Raw genomic sequence first — 18,630 nt, forward strand, 5'->3', positions numbered from 1 at the left:
AGCAGAGGGTGTCACGTGACCAGCCCCCGGTAAAAACTCTGGGCACTGAGGCCTTGATGAGCTCCCCTGGTCGCTGTCCGTTGCTGGAGGATCAAGCTCATCCGAGGGAGAGGCTCCTGGAAGCCACAGCTGGAGTCCTCTGGGCGCTGCCCACCTGCCTTTCCGTTCTTTGGCTTGGCTATGTGTCCTGTGGCCGTGTGTCACAGCTGGGACTACGCTGGCACGCTGGGTGAGTCCCCCTGAAGATCACCGGACCGGGGGCTGGTCTTGGAGGCTCCGAGATGACAGCGTTGAGACTTCCAGCATAGGAGCTCCATAGGCTCTCCTCTTACTTGTGTCTTCTTTGGTTTCCCTCAGCAGTGTTTTGTAGTTTTCAGTGTACCCATCTTGCCCGTTGTCAGATTTGTCCCTAAGTATTTCGTATTTTTTATGGTATCGTGTAAGGTATTGCTTTTTAAACTTAGTTTCTGATTGTTCACTGCTAGTATGCAGAAATGCAATTTACTTTTATAAGTTGCTCTGACAGCCTGCAATCTTGCCATGCTCATTTGTTCGTTCTCGTTGGCTTTACTGGGTCCCTTATATATTTGATAAGAAGATCATGTCATCTGTGAATACGGATTGTTTTACTTCTTCCTCTCCCCCCTTTTCTTGCCTGATTGCTCTGGATGGCGCCTCTAGCACAGTGTTGATTAAAAGTGATGAGAGCAAACTTGCTTGATTTGGTCCTGATCTTAGCGAAACGCATATGTCTGTTTATACCCTGCCCACCTTAGAGTAATTGTTAGATGGTTAACTTACATGTGCTAAAACCCCTGCTACATTGTCCTTCTTTGTTTAAGTAGTCCCTGGTCTTGTGTGTGTGTGCGTGTGTGTATGTGTGCTAGTTGCTCAGTCATGTTCGACTTTTTGCAACCCCATTGACTGTAGCCCACCAGGCTCCTCTGTCCATGGGATTTCCCAGGCCAGAATACTGGAGTGGGTTGCCATTCCCTTCTTCTCTATGCAGGGGATCTTCTCTATGCAGGGATCAAACCCAGGTCTCCTGTATTGCAGGAGGATTCTTTACCACCTGAGCCACCAGGGGAGCCTTATCTATTAATAAGATTTAAATGATAAGAAAAAAGTCACATATATTCACCCACTTAGTTACCATTTACAATGGTCAGTTTTGATCAGATGTCAGACATTGTGAATTTAGTTTACTGGATATTTTTGTGGGCTTTAGACCTTCTTGAGATTAGTTCTGGGAAATGCAGCTGGTCATCTGTGGGGCTCTTGGTCTTCTTGATCTCATCACACTTTGCCATCCTCTCTTGTCTCGGATATGTGATAAATATTGTTAAAATGCATGTGAAGGTTCTTTCTCCTTCCTCCCATGTTTCACTGATGTATCCTTTTGGAAGGGGCCAGACGCTCCCAGGTGCTGGTATGTTTTTCTGGAACGTCAGAAACAGTGGTCCACAGTGGAGCTCCTGAAAGAGACGTTTCTCTGCCTGAGATACGGCAGGGATAGGCTTTGGAAAGTGGGAGTCGACTGTGACTTGTCCTCTTTCCCCCTGACCAACTCTGATCCCGCCTCCTCATGCCCTTTCCTGCCCTCAGGGAGCTCTGTCTGCACCTCTGGAGGGCACGCAGCGGTCACCAAGTGATGCTGGCCTTGGAGGCACAAACCGGCCTCCTGAATCTTGTTTTTTGAGTGCTGTTTGTCAAACGAGTGTTGAATTGGGCAGGTTTACTCCTTTACTGGAATTCATGCGATGCTTATTGATGATGATGTCTCATTACAATCATTAGGACCCTTTGAGAAAATACCCTTGAGTTATTCATTCAAACCGTGTCTATTTGGTCCCTTGGGACCTAACCGTAGACCTGTAGGCAGGGTGCATAACTGTTTCTAGGCCCCCTGCCCCCACTCAGAGGCGGGGCCTGGTGATGCTGTGGGACCACACCCATGTCCCCTCCTGGCCCCTCCTGCCTCCCCCTGCTCCTCCTGCCCTCTCGCCTGGGCTGCCAGCTGGTTCCTGGGTTTGATCCTCCAGCAGGCCTGTGCTTAAGCTGCAGAAGGCGAATGATGGTTCCGCGTTGGAGTCGGGTTTACTGCTGGTGGTTGAGGTGACCACACCGTCGTCACAGCTGCAGCAGTGGGTGCTCAGGTGGTCGGACTGTTGGGTGATCATCTGAGAGCTGTGATGCCTGAGTATCGTCTGGAGTGTGGATTCTGACCCACATGGTTGAAGGTCTATAAACCTGAACGGCAGGAATTAGGCTCATTACTGCAGCTCATCACAATTAGTCACCGTAAAAAGATCCATGTTCTTGTCGCTTAGGTTCTTGCATTGTGTGTGCCTATTTACTCATGTCTAACTCTTTGCCACCCCATGGACTGTAGCCCACCAGGCTCCTCTGTCCATGGGATTCTCCAGGCAAGAACACTGGAGTGGGTTGCCATGCCCTTCTCCAGGGGATCGTCCCATCGAACCCGAGTCTCCTGCATTGTAGGCAGCTTCTTTACCACTGAGCCACTGGGGTTGCCCCTCTTGAAGTGAATTATTTGGCTCTAATCTTTTGGAGGAGGCAGGTCCCTGAGCATTGAGTCCTGGGAGGCTGGCACATGCAGTGCATCCTGCCAGCACTAGGTTCCTCCTGCGTGGCCTGGCTTGCCCGCTCAGGGCCCTTGCGGGTGCCAGGCTGATGGAAGGAGGCTGCTCCGTCTGTCGTGCTGGGGGCAGAAAGTGGGTGAGGGTTCATCTGACTATATGTTTCAGAAGGAATTCTTTAAATTTATCTGAGGCTGTGTTTTTTGTCACAAATGAGTTTAGTTACATAAAACACAATTTTGTATCTTCTTTGTGTAAACATAGATCTTTTTGCACACTTGGCAAATGGCAGCCATGTAACTGAGCTCTTTGGCAGGTGGCGGCCAAGGTCTGGGCACCTCGCGCTCCCAGGGATGCCCTCTCCCCCCTCCCCCGTCTTAACCCCACTATTTGGTTTCCGTGTTCCCCTGCGTGTCTGTCACGGTGGACTCAGGGAGGGGTCCTGTCCTCGGTGTTCATTGAGGGGAGGGGCTCGACAGGGTTCTGGTGCCGCTGAGCACCACGGGGTGACCTCTGACCTTTGCTGGGCCCGTTTCTGGCATTTGTGTGGATGAATATTTTTGGCTAAAACAGCTTTGCTGAACCTGCCTGTGACACAGTGGGACAGGGACCAGCAGACTGGAGACAGTGACGGCCTGAAGGGAACCAGCAAGAGAGGGGACGTGGTCACGTGGGCCCCGCAGCCTGCCGGAGCTGCAGTGAAGCCCCGGGGCCCTCCCTGGAGAGCAGGTGGACATGTGTGACGCGAGGCTCTTCTCTGGGCACCGTTCACCGTCCAGGCTTGCGCCGACGTCCTGGACTGGGGGCAGATATTTGTTCAAGTACCTGAGTATTCTCAGTCACATCCTCCTCACGCTGGCCTCGCCCTCCTCACTCGCATCCTCCTCACGCTGACCTCGCCCTCCTCACTCGCATCCTCCTCACGCTGGCCTCGCCCTCGACCCCGCCCCCGGTTCACGTCTGTTTCTTTTGCCCTAGACTTCGACCCCCACCACTTCTGGCACTGGAGCAGCTTTGCGGACTACGTGCAGTGTGTCCTGGCCTTCACTGGCGTGGCGGGCTACATCACCTACCTGTCCATTGACTCGGCCCTCTTTGTGGAGACCCTGGGCTTCCTGGCCGTGCTGACCGAGGCTATGCTGGGTGTGCCACAGCTCTACCGCAACCACCGCCACCAATCCACGGAGGGCATGAGGTAGGGGCAGAAATCAGATGTTCAGGTATGGCTGCTCGGTGGTCAGTCCTGCTAGGAAAGCTGCCTTCATGAGCAGCTTCGGTTTGCTCACTGGTCTCCTGACCTCTTGGTGTGCAAGCAGGTGAGTCTGTGTTCAGCAGGTGAGGGGAGGCCAAGAGCCTCCTGTGAAGCAGCTCACCACCAGCCATGGATGGGGTGGGGGTCCACAGATGTTTCCAGAAGGCGGAAGGTTCAAGCCCTTTAATGCAGGAGATAACACAGCAGCTCCTTCCACTTGGCACCACCAGGAACAGGTCCAGGCACTCCCCGGTGAAGCAAAAACAGTTTATTTGCAATAACATCAGAAAGTGTAAAGTGCTTAGGAATTAACTTAACCAAGGAGGAGAAAGACCCATACAGTGAAAACTGCAGAGACACTGCCTCTCACTCATTCAAATGGTGACCGTCAGAAGAACAGCAAGCGTTGGTGAGGATGTGCAAAAATTGGAATTCTTGTGTTCTGTTCGTGGAAAGCAAAATGGTGCAGCTTCTGTGGCAAACAGTGTAGAATTTCCTCAAAATATTAAAAATAGAACTACTATGTGCTAAGTCGTTTCAGTCATGTCTGACTCTTTGTGACCCCATGGCAGTAGCCCACCAGGCTCCTCTGTCCATGGGATTCTCAAGGCAAGAATACTGGAGTGGGTTGCTATGCCCTCCTCCAGGGGATCTTCCCGACCCAGGAATTGAACTGGAGTTTCTTATGTCTCCTGCATGTGACCCAGCAATTCTGCTTCTGGGTGTATAACCAAGAGAATTGAAAGCATGGTCTTAAACAGATATTGTAAGCCCATGTTCATAACAGAGCAACAACCCAAGTGTCCATCAGTGGTTGAATGGATAAGCAAAACGTGGTCCGTCCGTACAGTGGAAAATTAATCAGTCTTAACAGGAAGGAAATTCTGACACGGGTTCCAGTAGGGAAATTTGAGGACATGATGCTCAGTGGAATAAGCCAATCACAAAGGACAAATACTATGTGATTCCACTTATATGAGCTTAGAGTCGTTAGATTCATAGAAGATACTATGGCAGAAAGTGAAGAGGAACTAAAAAGCCTCTTGATGAAAGTGAAAGAGGAGAGTGAAAAAGTTGGCTTAAAGCTCAACATTCAGAAAACGAAGATCATGGCATCTGGTCCTATCACTTCATGGGAAATAGATGGGGAAACAGTGGAAACAGTGTCAGACTTTATTTTGGGGGGCTCCAAAATCACTGCAGATGGTGACTGCAGCCATGAAATTAAAAGACGCTTACTCCTTGGGAGAAAAGTTATGACCAACCTAGATGGCATATTCAAAAGCAGAGACATTACTTTGCCAACAAAGGTCCGTCTAATCAAGGCTATGGTTTTTCCAGTAGTCAGGTATGGATGTGAGAGTTGGACTGTGAAGAAAGCTGAGCCCCGAAGAATTGATGCTTCTGAACTGTGGTGTTGGAGAAGACTCTTGAGAATCCCTTGAACTGCAAGGAGATCCAACCAGTCCATTCTGAAGGAGATCAGCCCTGGGATTTCTTTGGAAGGAATGATGCTAAAGCTGAAACTCCAGTACTTTGGCCACCTCATGCGAAGAGTTGACTCATTGGAAAAGACTCTGATGCTGGGAAGGATTGGGGGCAGGAGGAGAAGAGGACGACAGAGGATGAGATGGCTGGATGGCATCACCAACTCAATGGACGTGAGTGTGAGTGAACTCCGGGAGTTGGTGATGGACAGGGAGGCTTGGCGTGCTGTGATTCGTGGGGTTGCAAAGAGTCTGACACGACTGAGCGACTGAACTGAACTGAACCATGGTGGTTGCCAGGGGCTGGAGGAGGGGAGAAGGGGGAGTTAATATTTAGTGGTTATTGATCTATAGTGCTTTTGAGTGAGTGTCTCTCTGTATAGATTTTTTAGTGACTTGTCTAAGTAGTATATTATGCGTATAGAACTTATCACATAATTGTGTCATCATTTTAGCACTTTGGATGCAGGGTAGAAACTTTACCTCCCTTGATGATATATTTAATACATTATATATTATATACATAAAATGTTCCTCTCCACTTATAATTTTCTTAACTATTTCTCTATTCATATTTAGAACATCAGATAATGTTATAATTTTTGCTTCAATCAGCATAATGCACAAAATTGAAGAGGAATAGGAAAGTGTATTGTATTTACCTTTATTTTTGCTTATGATATTCTGTCTTCCTTCCTACTCCAATATTCCTTTTCTTGGTTTTTTTTCCCCCTTGTTTTGAGAAATTTCTGAAACCAGCCTTTAAGGGTATCAGGTGGTGGCCGGTTTTTTCACTTTTCCCTCACCTGAGAATGTCTCGATACCCTTTCATCTGAAGGATGTTTCTGCTGATGTAGGATCTGGTTTGATAGTTCTTTTCTTTTAGACCTTGAAAAATGTGCCATTTCCTTCTGGTCTCCATGGCTTCTGATGAGAAAGCCATTGTCGTTTTATTGTTTTTCCCTATTGTTGTTTAGTCACTAAGTCGGGTCCAACTCTGCGACCCCATGGACTGCAGCACGCCAGGCTTCCCTGCTCTTCATTGTCTCCTGGACTTTGCTCAAAGTCACGTCCATCGAATCAGTGATGCCATCCAACCATCTCATCCTCTGTCGTCCCCTTCTCCTCCTGTCTTCACTCTTTCCCAGGATCAGGGTCTTTTCCAGTGAGTCAGCTCTTCACATCAGGTGTCCAAAGTATTGGAACTTCAGCTTCAGCATCAGTCCTTTAAGTGAATATTCAGGGTTGATTTCCTTTAGGATTGACTGGTTGGATCTCCTTGCAGTCCAAGGGACTCTCAAGAGTCTTCTCCAACACCACAGTTCAAAAGCATCAATTCTTTGGCGCTCAGTCTTCTGTATGGTCCACCTCTCACATCTGTACATGACTACTGGAAAACCACAGCTTAACCATGTTTCAACTTGCCAGCTCATCCGCTTGACTGATGACCCTGAGGACATGGACTGCATCCCATTGATTTCTTTCCCCAACATCTGACACAGTGTTTGGAAAATTACAGCAGTTCAGTAAATATTTGTTGAATGAACTAATGAAGGATTAAAATAGTTGATTCTCTAAGTCACTCTTGGGAAATAGGAGAACCCTTGGGGATGCATTTATGAACATGGAAAATTTACCACTGTGGGTACCTAGCCAATTGGGCTAATTCTTAGAGAATTTGTACACAGTGGCGAAAGTTGCAGAAGGCCCCAATGGGTACCACATTCCTGGTGGGTACCACATCCCTAGTGGGGCTGCAGTGACTCATCCAGCTAAGGTGATGTTGGAAAGTTGCCTGGCCGGACCTCGGAGGTTGGGGCTGCTCTGTGGAAGTGCAGCTGCAGGCGTGGCCATCCCACTTCTGGCCTCAGTGGGGTGGGGGGCGACCACGGGAGTGACAGGACAAGCAGAAGTTCCTGGCACTTGGAGGGGAGCCTGGGGAGCTGTGTGGGGGCAGGCAGTGCTGTCTGAGGAGGTCCTGACCTTAGGACGTGAAGGATGCTTGTGGTCTTGTGCTCTGTGACCGCAAGCCCCTCTCCCCTGGTGCCCGCTCATTTGACTCCGCCCACCTACCTCCTGAGGGTGCTGGTGTGAGGGGTCGGGGTGCTGGTGTGAGGGGAGGGGGTGCTGGTGTGAGGGGGTTGGGGTGCTGGTGTGAGAGGAGGGGTGCTGGTGTGAGGGGTCCGGGGTGCTGGTGTGAGGGGGTTGGGGTGCTGGTGTGAGGGGGTTGGGGTGCTGGTGTGAGGGGAGGGGTGCTGGTGTGAGGGGTCAGGGTGCTGGTGTGAGGGGGTTGGGGTGCTGGTGTGAGGGGAGGGGTGCTGGTGTGAGGGGTTGGGGTGCTGGTGTGAGGGGGTTGGGGTGCTGGTGTGAGGGGAGGGGTGCTGGTGTGAGGGGAGGGGTGCTGGTGTGAGGGGTTGGGGTGCTGGTGTGAGGGGGTTGGGGTGCTGGTGTGAGGGGAGGGGTGCTGGTGTGAGGGGAGGGGTGCTGGTGTGAGGGGTCAGGGTGCTGGTGTGAGGGGAGGGGTGCTGGTGTGAGGGGTTGGGGTGCTGGTGTGAGGGGGTTGGGGTGCTGGTGTGAGGGGAGGGGGTGCTGGTGTGAGGGGGTTGGGGTGCTGGTGTGAGGGGGTTGGGGTGCTGGTGTGAGGGGAGGGGTGCTGGTGTGAGGGGGTTGGGGTGCAGGCTGTCAGGGGTCGGGGTGTTGGTGTAAGGAGGGGTCAGGGTGCTGGTGTGAGGGGGTTGGGGTGCTGATGTGAAGGGCCAGGGTACTGGTGTGAAGGGATCAGGGTGTGGGGTGTGAGGGGGTCGGGGTGTGGGATGTGAGGGGTCAGGGTGCTGGAGTGTGAGGGGCAGGGTGCTGGAGTGTGAGGGGTGGGGTGCTGGGGTGTGAGGGGTCAGTGTGTGGGATGTGAGGGGTCGGGGTGCTGGTGTGAGGGGTCAGGGTGCTGAGGTGAGCGGTTGGGGTGTGGGATATGAGGGGTCAGGGTGTGGGTGTGAGGGATCGGGGTGCTGGGGTATGAGGGGTCGGGGTGTGGGTGTGAGGGATCGGGGTGCTGGGGTATGAGGGGTCAGGGTGCTGGGATGAGGTCTCAGGGTGCTGGGGTGAGATGTCAGGATGCAGGTGTGAGGGGTCGGTGTGGGTGTAATGGGTCGGGTTGGTGGGGTGAGGGGTCAGGGTGCTGGGGTGAGGGGTTGGGGTGCGGGTGTGAGGGCGCAGAGGCAGAGGGGTTTCCCCGGGCGGCAGGCAGCAGGAGCCCGCACTCTGGCTGAGCGGGTAGGAGAAGGCCTGGAGGTGCTGCAGCGCCAGCCCCGCGTGGGATAGAGGCCCGGCCGTCAGCCAGCGGATCCTGAGCAGGCCCCGAGCCCACGGAGGAGGCCGGCGTCGCTGCTGCAGTTGGCTGCGTGTGCAGGGTCCTCTCCAGACTGTGCTCGTCCTCGTTAAGGAGACTGACCTGATTACAGGCAGCTGCCGGCCCAAGAGCAGGCTCTGGGGGCAGCGTGGTGAGGATGGATGGGTCTGCGAGCCCAGGACAGCCGGGCTCTGGGGGGTCTGCAGGGCCAGTCCTGGGGCAATCCTGCGCTGCTGCCTGCGCCCCCTGCCAGCTGATGGTGCAGGCGACGCAGGGCTGTGCCAGCAACGGGTGGCAACGGGGCCTCAGGCTCAGGGCAGGGCTGTGCTCCTTGCTCCTGGGCATCGAGCTGGGGTCTGTGCAGGGTGACCTTGCTCTGTGTGCTTTTAAAGGCCCAGCACCCGGGGACAGAGGAGCCTGGCGGGCTACAGTCCACAGGGTCACAAGAGAGTCAGAAATGACAACTGAACAACAACTGTCTTTCTTAGTGAGTGAGCAAGCTGAGTGCTTGGAGAGAAAGTGCAGGCGTGGAGCCTCATGCAGTTTTGTTTCCTGTAAAATTAGTTCTTCTTCACAGAAGTCTGTGTAAGAGAACCTCTAAGATGAAGGGATGTTCACACGACAGTGGATTAAATCTAAATCCGCTGTGTAAACAGGCCGCCCCAGCCTCTCCTTCTCTCAGCCCAGCTCACGGGCACCTGGGCTCTGCATGTCCTCTCAGGGGTCTTCCCTCCGCCCCAGCCTGGTCTCTGCTCTGTCCCTGATAAAGTCTGTCAGTCTGGTTGTCACACTGTCCCCAGGGCAGGGGCCTTCTTTCCTTGCAGTGTCCACAGTACCCAGAATGGCCTGGCTGTCAAAGGTCAGTGAGTCTGACTCCATGATCCTGAGAAGGAGACGCCAGGGGTTCCTGTGCAGCTGGGGCTGGTCTGACCTGTGCCCCCGGGGCCAGCGCCCTCTGCCTGTGGGTTCAGGGAGCCTGAGCCATGGCGGCCGGGGTGCCCTGAGTGTCCAGCCCCATACGTTGCAGCCGGATTCCCGGGGGGGCAGATGGGTGGCTCCCAGGTGGAAGCGAGGAGGGTGGGGTCGTGAGGGAAGTGCCCCTCGCCTGTCCACACCCCAGCCTGGAGGACAGAAGGTGGCGTGTCGGGTATGCATGTGGTGGCCCAGTTCAGCCTGAAACCAGAACCTGCCCCAGCCCGTGACACGCTGGCCGGTGGACAGCCCCACTGGCGAGGACACAGGAGCCCCCTGAGGTTGGCTCCTCCCATCCAGAATCAGGACTAGAGCCCTCCCGCCCGCTCCAGTGTCCACGCCTGGACTCAGGACTCGGGCTCAGGGCTGCCCCTGGCCCCTGGCCCCCATCCCCACTGCCCAGCAGCTGCACCGCATGGGTTGACCTGAGCATCCTCAGGTGTCCCCCAGGGAGGTTTCTGTTTCACCCCCAAGAGGGAGCAGCCCTGGACCTGCTGGGACTCGGGACTCTCGAAGCCCTGCGGTCAGGGCCAGCTCAGATCTGCTGCGGGACACAGCCTCAGACCATCAGGAGGTGCGAGGCAGGACGGGCTGTGAGGCCCTGCTCAAAGACCAGCTTCACCCATCTCCCAGGGGACCTGCTCAGAGGGTGTGCGCCCACACACACAAGTGTGCACACACACTCATGCACACAGACACATTCACACATGTGCACACATATGCATACACACACTCACATGCATGCTTTTGCTGCCTCTGCCTTGGAGGAAATGCAGGAGGTACTTTTGAATGATTTCCCTTTACAGAATGTTAAGCGATTGTTGGAATGGTGCTTCTGAACCAGTAATAGAAAGTCATGCAGCTTTGAAATAAGGTCACTAATTAGCACTGCAGCCCTGAAAGGCAACTTGTGAGCCAAGTTCCCTCCTCCTTCCTCCGCATTTTGCTGCATTAGAAGATGTTCCCCAACAAGTAATTACTGGAGAGCCTGGGGGCGGGTGGAGGGGGCCAACGTGGGGAAAACCAGTGGTGGATCCAGTTATGACCAAGGAGAGGGAGGGGCGGGCAGGAGGCCGGCGGATGGAGGGGTGTTCAGAGACAACGCTGGCCCTGGCCGTGGGGGCCCCAGGAGGAGGTCATGTGTGTGGTATTGCAAGGCGGGGACGCTTCTGGGCGCAGCAGTTCTGGCCGGCTGCTGGCTTGTCCCAGCCAGGACACTCCTGGCTTTGAGAGCAGTGTCCAGCATCTGGGAAGTGCTCACCCGGTCCAGCTCCAGACCTGCCCTCGAGCCTGGGGCCTCAGCTGCTTGGGAATCAGGGGCGGCGTCTCCCCGGGGCCACATGCGCGTCACTCCCAGCCCCCCACCCATCGTCCTCTGTGTCGTCCTTGACCCGTGGTGAGCCTGCCATCGTGAGTGGAGGTGCCGTGCCCAGTGCCCATTAGAGTGCACGTGTGGGTGTGCACACGCAGGCACACCTCCACCACAGCACACACCACACTTGCACACCCAGGGGCCAGTCAGGAGACGAGGAGGGCTGGAATTAGAGTTCAACCAAAGCCCTGGAACTTACAAAGATAACTTCATGGAGCGGTAGCTTGTCACACCATCACCCATTTAAAGTACCCCATGCAGTGGATTTTAGTGCATTCACAGAGCTGTGCAGCCATCACCAGTCTAATTTTAGGACGTTTCGTCACCTGAAAAGCAGTCTCGTGCCCGCTGGTGATCACTCTCCACTGCCCCCACCTCGGCCAGGCCTCAGAACCACTGATCTGCTTTCTGTCTCCACGGCTCTGTCTGTCCTGGACGCGTTAGAGACCTGGAATGACACGGCACATGGTCCTCTCTGCTGCTTTCTCTCTCCGTCATGCTCCCAAGGCCAGGCACAGTGAGCGGCCAGCGTCCGTCCTTCCTGAGTGACAGTCACTGTGCTCCCAGGTCACGCCCTGCTGGTCTCCTCTTCAGTTGGTGGACATCTGGGCAGTTTGGCATCTTCTTGGCGACCATAAGTGGTGCTGCTGTGAACAGCAGTGTTGTCTGTGTGCCAGTTTCTGCGCGGATGTGTGTTCCTCTGTTTTGGACACACTTAGGAGTGGAGCTGGTGAGTCGCGGCCGCACCATTTTACGTTCCCGCTGGAGGTGCGGGATTCTGGCCTTTGCACAGCCTCACCAGCACTTGTTACCTTCTCATCATAGCCGTCCGTGTGGGTGTGAAGTCGGGTCTCCTGTGGCTTTGATTTGCGTTTTCCTGATGACTGATGACGTCAAACACCTTTTCCTGTGATTATTGGCCGTTTGTGTATCTTCTTTAGAGAAACGTCTGTTCAGATTTTTGCCCATGTAAAAATTTGATTGCTTTTCTTTTTTTTTTTTTTTGATTGCTTGTCTTGTCTTATTGACTTGTAGAGATCTTTAAATATTCTTATTGGTTTGCATACATCTCCGTTGCAGGCCATCTTTTCACACTGCAGCACAAAAGATTTGAATTTTGGTGAAGTGTATCTTTTTAAAAAAAAAAAATTGCTATGCTTTTGGTGTCACATCCAAGAAATCTTGTGACCCATGGTCACAAAGACCTACTCCTGTGTTCTGGGTAGGTTTTGAATTTTGGGAGAGCTTTGGATGGGTGGGAAGGAGGGGAGGTGTGGGCGCGGGCTCGGAGGTGGGAGTGAGGAGCGGCAGGGACGTGTGTGGGCTCAGCGAGGCCGGTGCAGGGGTGAGGCTCCTGCTGTGTGGGCGCTTGCTGGGGAGAGGCATTCTGCATGGCTGGATGGGGCAAGGGTAGGTGAGAAGTATTTTAGGAATAGTCGTCGGGCTGTTCGGTTTGGGAGGAAAAATGCTGGCGCCAAGAATGAAGTAACGGGAGCCTGGATTAAACTCATGGGGAGGATCAGGCACAGGACACAGCAGCTGGAGTTGGGGCCAGGGTGAGGAGGAACCTAGAGAAAGGAATGAGCTCCCAAGCCACCCACCCTGCCCACCCCCAGCTGAAGAATGCAGCCTGGGGACAGTCCCTGCCTGCCCAGACCAGCTCCCACAGCTTCTCCATGCCCTGAGCTCCCTGTGCTGTCCAAACCCCGGGCTGGCGGCCCTCAGTCAAGGAGGGGTCTTCCTAGAGACCCCGCCATGTGCAGCGGGCACGCTCCGGCCTTGGTACACACGAGGACATCCCTGGCCTGCTGGACGGTGGTAACTGGGCCTCAGGGCTCGCCCACCTGATAGCTTTGAGGGTAACGGGTGACCTGACCCTGTGGGGGAGATGGGGTCTGGGCCTTTGCACATGCCCACAGCGTGCAGGGTCCAGGGTGACCAGGGGGTTCGGAACATGAGCTTGTGTGTCAAGAGTGTTCACACCTGGCACACAGGCTCCTGCGGCTCAGGGTGGCGCTTGGACTGGCAGGAACAGTTTGATTAAACATTTGCCCTGAGCCCTCAACACGTGGGGCTTGTCGTGGCGCCTCGGAAGGCTGTCGGATTCCTGCTTCTGGGGCCAGAGCCAACTGAGGGCCAAGGCCAGGAGAGGCATCTGGGCAGCTAAAAATGTCTGTGTGTGTCAGGCAGAGCCCAGCTCTCGGCGTTGACTGCACGTCTCCACTTGCTAGAGTGAAGGTGCACCTGTGCCTTCAGGCCCAGAGGGACACCAGCTGGGACGGGCTCAGCTGTGCCTTCTGCCACCCCTCTGCAGCCCTTCCTGCCCTGCGAGGCATTTGCATGTGTCCTTGGGTGAGTCACCCAACCTCTCTGTGCCTCAGCATCTCCTCTCTAAAAGGGGCACTGCACAGGCCACCATGTGGTGTCTGTTTTTGGAGGGAGGGTCCTTGGGTCTCCTGCTACGTTCTGCTGTCTCTGGGGGAGACCGTGCCTTAGCTCTTAATTTCAGAGAATGGAACTAGACTCATTTATGACATTAGTTCTCTTCCCATCTTCACAGCTGTTTGCAGAAATTGTGGTTGCTTGTCAGAGCTTCTCCTGGAAATGCTTGCTCTATGGGGGTGGGTTTCCTTTGAAATGGAAGTGCTCTGAGCTGGAGAGCTGGGAGCAGCCTCATTGGCAGGCCGGCATCTCTGCAGCTCTGGTCTGCCGCGATGCCCGCAGCCTCCTGGGGCCACCCGGCCATACCAGTGCCTAGTCCCTTGTACTTGATGCTCCCGCTGCTGCTGTGGACGTGGTCTCATCCCAGCGGTCACTCTGGTGCGTTCGCCCACCACGTTGTATTCATCCCCCTGCCTCTGCGCTCCCCCCAGGGTTCGACGTGTGCAGGCTGACCCCAGCCGCTGCCAGGCAGCCCCTGTGCTCCCACCTGCTGTTCCTTCCAAACACCGCTGTGGGTGGTCCCATCCATTCCCCTCCGTGTCCATGATGTAGTCACCTGGCACACTACTACTTCACTCTCAAATTCTGAGTTGGTGCTCCAGAGCAGGACAGAATTCAGATGGAGAGAGGGGCACAAGTTTGTGGGGGAAGATGCCACATAGAAGAGAGGACAGCAACAAAACACCTTCCCTCCCAGTCCTCAGCCTCTGGCCAGGGCCCAGTAGGTCTCATCCACAGGGACCAGTCAGCAGAGGCCAGTACACTCAGGATGGATGCTCCCCAGACTACCAGTCTCAGGTCTTTTCATGCCGGGCCCATGTCTGCCTTGGGTGCATCTACAGACAGGACTGGATGGATGGAGCAGCCCTGGGCACAGGAGCGGGTGGACTGTGGGAAGACGTAGTGCATGGACGACAGGACGCGTCTTGTTTCCCCACATCTGTCATTCTGGACTCCTGCACAGCCCCAAGCCCAGAAAGGTGCACAGGGCAGAAAGCTTTCTGTCTAGGGCATGGAAAGGTGTTCCCCCGGGACCTTTGGGGCAGACCGCCACCCAAGTCCCATCCTGGCCACTGACTGCTGGCCGTGCTCTGCAGATCTGAGTGGTTTTGAAAACTGAACTGAATTCAGCCATAGTCCCCAAATACGAGCCACAACTTGCAGCTTGAACTTAACCATGTCAGTTTCCTGCTGGAACAACAACAACAACAAAAAAACCCAACATTCTCCACAGGATTTCAGCAAGACAGAGTCTCCTTACGTAGTGTTAAAGATCTCCAGGACATAAACCAAAATTACTCACCATGAAGACTAGGAAAATCTCAACAACTCTCAAAAGACAACAGACAACAAAGAATCGACACAGAGACTGGAATTATCAGATTTTAAAGGCACTGCTGTAACTGTTCTCTAAGGAACAATAGCAGATACTCCTGAAAGCAATGCAGAGATAGACCATCACAGGGGAGAAATAAAAGCTATGAGAGAAATAACTAGAAATTTTTAAATTGAAAAATATAGTAGCTGAACAGAAAACATACTTCATTAGTTCATTAGTAGAATGGAGACAACAGAGGACAAATCAATGAACTTGAAGATTGATACAAATCATCTATTTTGAAAAGGAAAAAAAAAATGGGGGAAAAAAAAGAACAGACTCAGGGACAGCAGGAAGATGTCTAATGTTAGTGTCACCTGAGACCCAGGAGAGGCGAGAGTGGTACAGAAGAATTAAAGAAATGATGTCTGAAAACTTCCCAAATTTGGTGCAAGATCCATGTACAGATTTTAAGATACTCAGCAAGTCCCAAAAGTGCATTCTGTCACAGACTGTGAAACCAAAGTCAAATGGCGAAAGCAGCCAGAAAAAAAGGACTGATGATGTATAGTGATCCTGCTGTTTAAATGCAGAGTTATATCAGCTAACTAAGAACCAAAGTCTTTAAACTCCGTGTGAGCCCACACGATAAACCAGCAAGCATCGCAGGGCTGTTTGGACGCAGACGCCGGGCCGCAGGGTGGGTGGGGGCCGACTAGGAGCCTGAACCATTCTCCTGAGTAAGGGGCCTAGAAGCTCCAGCTTTCGAGAGTGCAGGTCGGGGGAACTGTCCACTTCCTGCCCTGCTTCTGTGTGGTCCGTCTGATGCTCCAGTGGACAGAGCTGGGGATGTGGGGATCACTGCCCTGGACATGGGTCACAGCCCCTTGCCTGGCTTTACTGGTGAGAACCGGCCTGGGGTCAGAGGCCTCCCAGCCCCAGGTGGATGGGGCCACCTCAGGAGCGCGGAGTGCCTGGCCTGCCCTTGGCACAGACGGCTCAGACCTTCATACTGTCCCTGGGGTCCTCCCAGCCGACAGGCAGCTGCCCCCACAAACTGTGGCCTGGCTTAATCAGCCACGTAAGGTTCACCTGCTGTGGAAATGGGTCTGATTTAAACATTTTATGCAGGAAAACAATGTGCTGGTGCGTGTTACCTGGCCAGCCAGGCGTTAGACGTGGAGAGGTGTGTGTACACGTGAGCGGTCTGTGACGCAGGACCCTTCTCTGCTCCAAGGACTGGTCTGAGACTCTGGGCGTGACGTCGATGACTAGAAGGGGGTTACCCTCAGGCTGTCCTTGGAGCGAGCCTGGCTGAGCCGGGAGTTCCCAAGAGAGGCTCCTGGTTTCCTGCTCAGTGCCCTGGGTGCAGGTGTGGGGGGCAGAGGGCTGCCCCCCAGGCCAGTTCTCGTGCTGCGAGCTTGGCTCGTGGGACATGGTGTGATGGGCCTCTCCCGCCTGAGGCCATAGCATGTCACCTGAGGGCCACACACCTGCTGTGCCTGCAGCCAGGACGGGACATTTGTGAGCCCACGTGGGCTTGACCCTGAGGCGCCCTTCTCTGCCCCACAGACCTGAGGCTTCTCCTGCCCAAGGGCCTTCCTATCCCTGTGGCCATGCATGTGGTGGCTTCACAGCCAGGACAGGAGGGTGGGCCGGGGTCTGGCACGTCCCCTGACTGACCCCTGGGTTAAGTCCCCTGACCCTGACCTGTGACCCCTGACCCCGGTCTGTGACCCGACTGCTTCTATGTCTCTGCAGCATCAAGATGGTCCTCATGTGGACGAGTGGCGACACCTTCAAGACGGCCTACTTCCTGCTGAACGGGGCACCCCTGCAGTTCTCGGTGTGCGGGCTGCTGCAGGTGCTGGTGGACCTGGCCATTCTGGGGCAGGCCTACGTGTTCACCCGCTACCCTCTGAAGCCAGCCCCCCACGCGGCCCACCCCGCCAGCGCCAAGGCCCTCTGAGGCAGCCAGAGGATGAGGACGCGGGACCAGGGCTTCCGGCCTGGCTACCTGTGCCCCACGTGGGCAGTGGGCACCACAGCCCCAAGACGGGCCTGGCCATGGGGGCCTCGCCCAGCCTCTGGCTCTTGGGCATGGTGGGGCCCAGGGGCCAACGCTGCGCTCTGCTGCCCAGGACTCCGTGAGCAGGTCTCCCCAGGCGGGGCTGCCGCACTCTCAAGCTGACGGAAAGCAGGCCTCTCTTCTACTTCAGCTCAGGATACCACTGGGGAACCTGGGGCAAGCTCACAGCCCCAGGGTGCAGTCCTGCGCCCCGCGGGACCCGGGACCTCCAGGAACCTCCGTGTCTCGGGCCCCGGGACCCTGATGTGGCGGGTGGGGGGGCCTGCAGCCAGGCCAGGGGGTCTCAGGATGGGCGAGACGGGGCGGGAGTGAGAAACAGCACCAGGGAGCCTGGGTCCCTGCCTGAGGGGCCCGCAGTCTCAGGCCGGCCGGGGTGATGCACTGCAGGGTCGGGCTGGGCCACGTGGGATGCAGGGCTCCAGCTTCCTCACTCCAGGTTGGCACCCTGGTGGCCTCACCGCTCCACCAGGCCCTCCTGGTGAGGCTGCTGTGGACTCGATCGCGTCCGGCCAGGCTGTGGTGACGGGGTGTGGCCGGGGTGTTGGGAGGGGACCTGGCTGCTGGTGGGCCCAGGGCGCACCCGGGATGGGTGGGGGCCTGGGTCTGGGTCTGGGTTGCCCCAGGCATCCCTTCCCTCTGGGAATTGTGCCCTTGCAGACACAGTCCGAGGCGTCCGTCTTCCAGGCCTGGAGGCACCTGCAGGTCAGGGCAGGGGGGTGGCGGGGCAGGCTTCCCAACGCTGTGCAGAGGCCCCGCTACTGCCCCACCTTGTGCATGACCCTCCGCGTCCGCTGTGTCTGACGTTGGCCCTCTTCAGTCTACACGGGCATCTCAGCCTCCCAGGCGAGTGTTCTAGACGCTTCTGCAGGCTTCCCGCAGGCACTTCCCCTCCTGCTGGGCGGAGGGCCTGTGGCGTCCACATTCCCTAGGCTGCTGCCAGAGTACTCGCGTTCATGTGGTCGGTGGAGGGCGTGTGAAGCCGTCTCCTCCTCCTGACTTTTCCTCAAAAGCTCCTGAATGTTTGAGGATCCCATGCAGCTCTCTGGCCTGCAAGATGCTCTGAAAATGTTTATTTTTTAAAATGAAGGGAGATGTTTGTCTCTGGGTGCAGTGGTGCCCTGCGTGCCCCTTGTGGGAGCCCCGCGGTCCTGTCAGGGTGACTTTAATTCAATAAACTGCTGCGGATCCAGTGTGGCCTCGTGAGTGGAATCAGAGCACGGCCCAGGGCAAATTCAAGGGCCCGTCTGTCCTTCACCTCAGGGGATCCCAGGGAAGTGCTGGGCCAGCGCCCCGCCCTGGGGGACAGCGCTGCCTGTGACACCAGGGTCGCCCCTCAGATCCCTGGGGGACAGCGCTGCCTGTGACACCGCGGTCGCCCCTCAGATCCCTGGGGACAGCGCTGCCTGTGACACCAGGGTCGCCCCTCAGATCCCTGGGGACAGCGCTGCCTGTGACACCGCGGTCGCCCCTCAGATCCCTGGGGACAGCGCTGGCCTGTGACACAGGGGTCACCCCTCAGATCCCTGGGGACAGCGCTGCCTGTGACACCGGGGTCGCCCCTCAGATCCCTGGGGACAGCGCTGCCTGTGACACCGGGGTCGCCCCTCAGATCCCTGGGGACAGCGCTGCCTGTGACACCGGGGTCGCCCCTCAGATCCCTGGGGACAGCGCTGCCTGTGACACAGGGGTCGCCCCTCAGATCCCTGGGGGACAGCGCTGCCTGTGACACGGGTGTCTCCCCTCAGGTCCTTG

At 55.6% G+C, this 18,630-nt stretch overlaps 1 protein-coding gene across 2 annotated transcripts in view; it reads left to right on the forward strand.

Moving 5' to 3' along the window:
* SLC66A2 (solute carrier family 66 member 2) overlaps window positions 1–18,067 on the forward strand; it is a 44,058-nt gene extending 25,991 nt beyond the window's left edge. For both annotated transcript variants that reach the window (XM_061399477.1, XM_061399476.1), the window contains 2 exons: window positions 3,579–3,795; window positions 16,551–18,067. In XM_061399477.1, the coding sequence (XP_061255461.1) occupies window positions 3,579–3,795; window positions 16,551–16,758 (425 nt within the window). In that variant the 3' untranslated portion in view covers window positions 16,759–18,067. The remainder of the gene's footprint in view (window positions 1–3,578; window positions 3,796–16,550) is intronic.
* Window positions 18,068–18,630: the final 563 nt, after the last annotated feature.

This window comes from Bos javanicus, chromosome 24 (genome assembly GCF_032452875.1).
Source record: "Bos javanicus breed banteng chromosome 24, ARS-OSU_banteng_1.0, whole genome shotgun sequence".
NCBI lineage: Eukaryota > Metazoa > Chordata > Mammalia > Artiodactyla > Bovidae > Bos > Bos javanicus.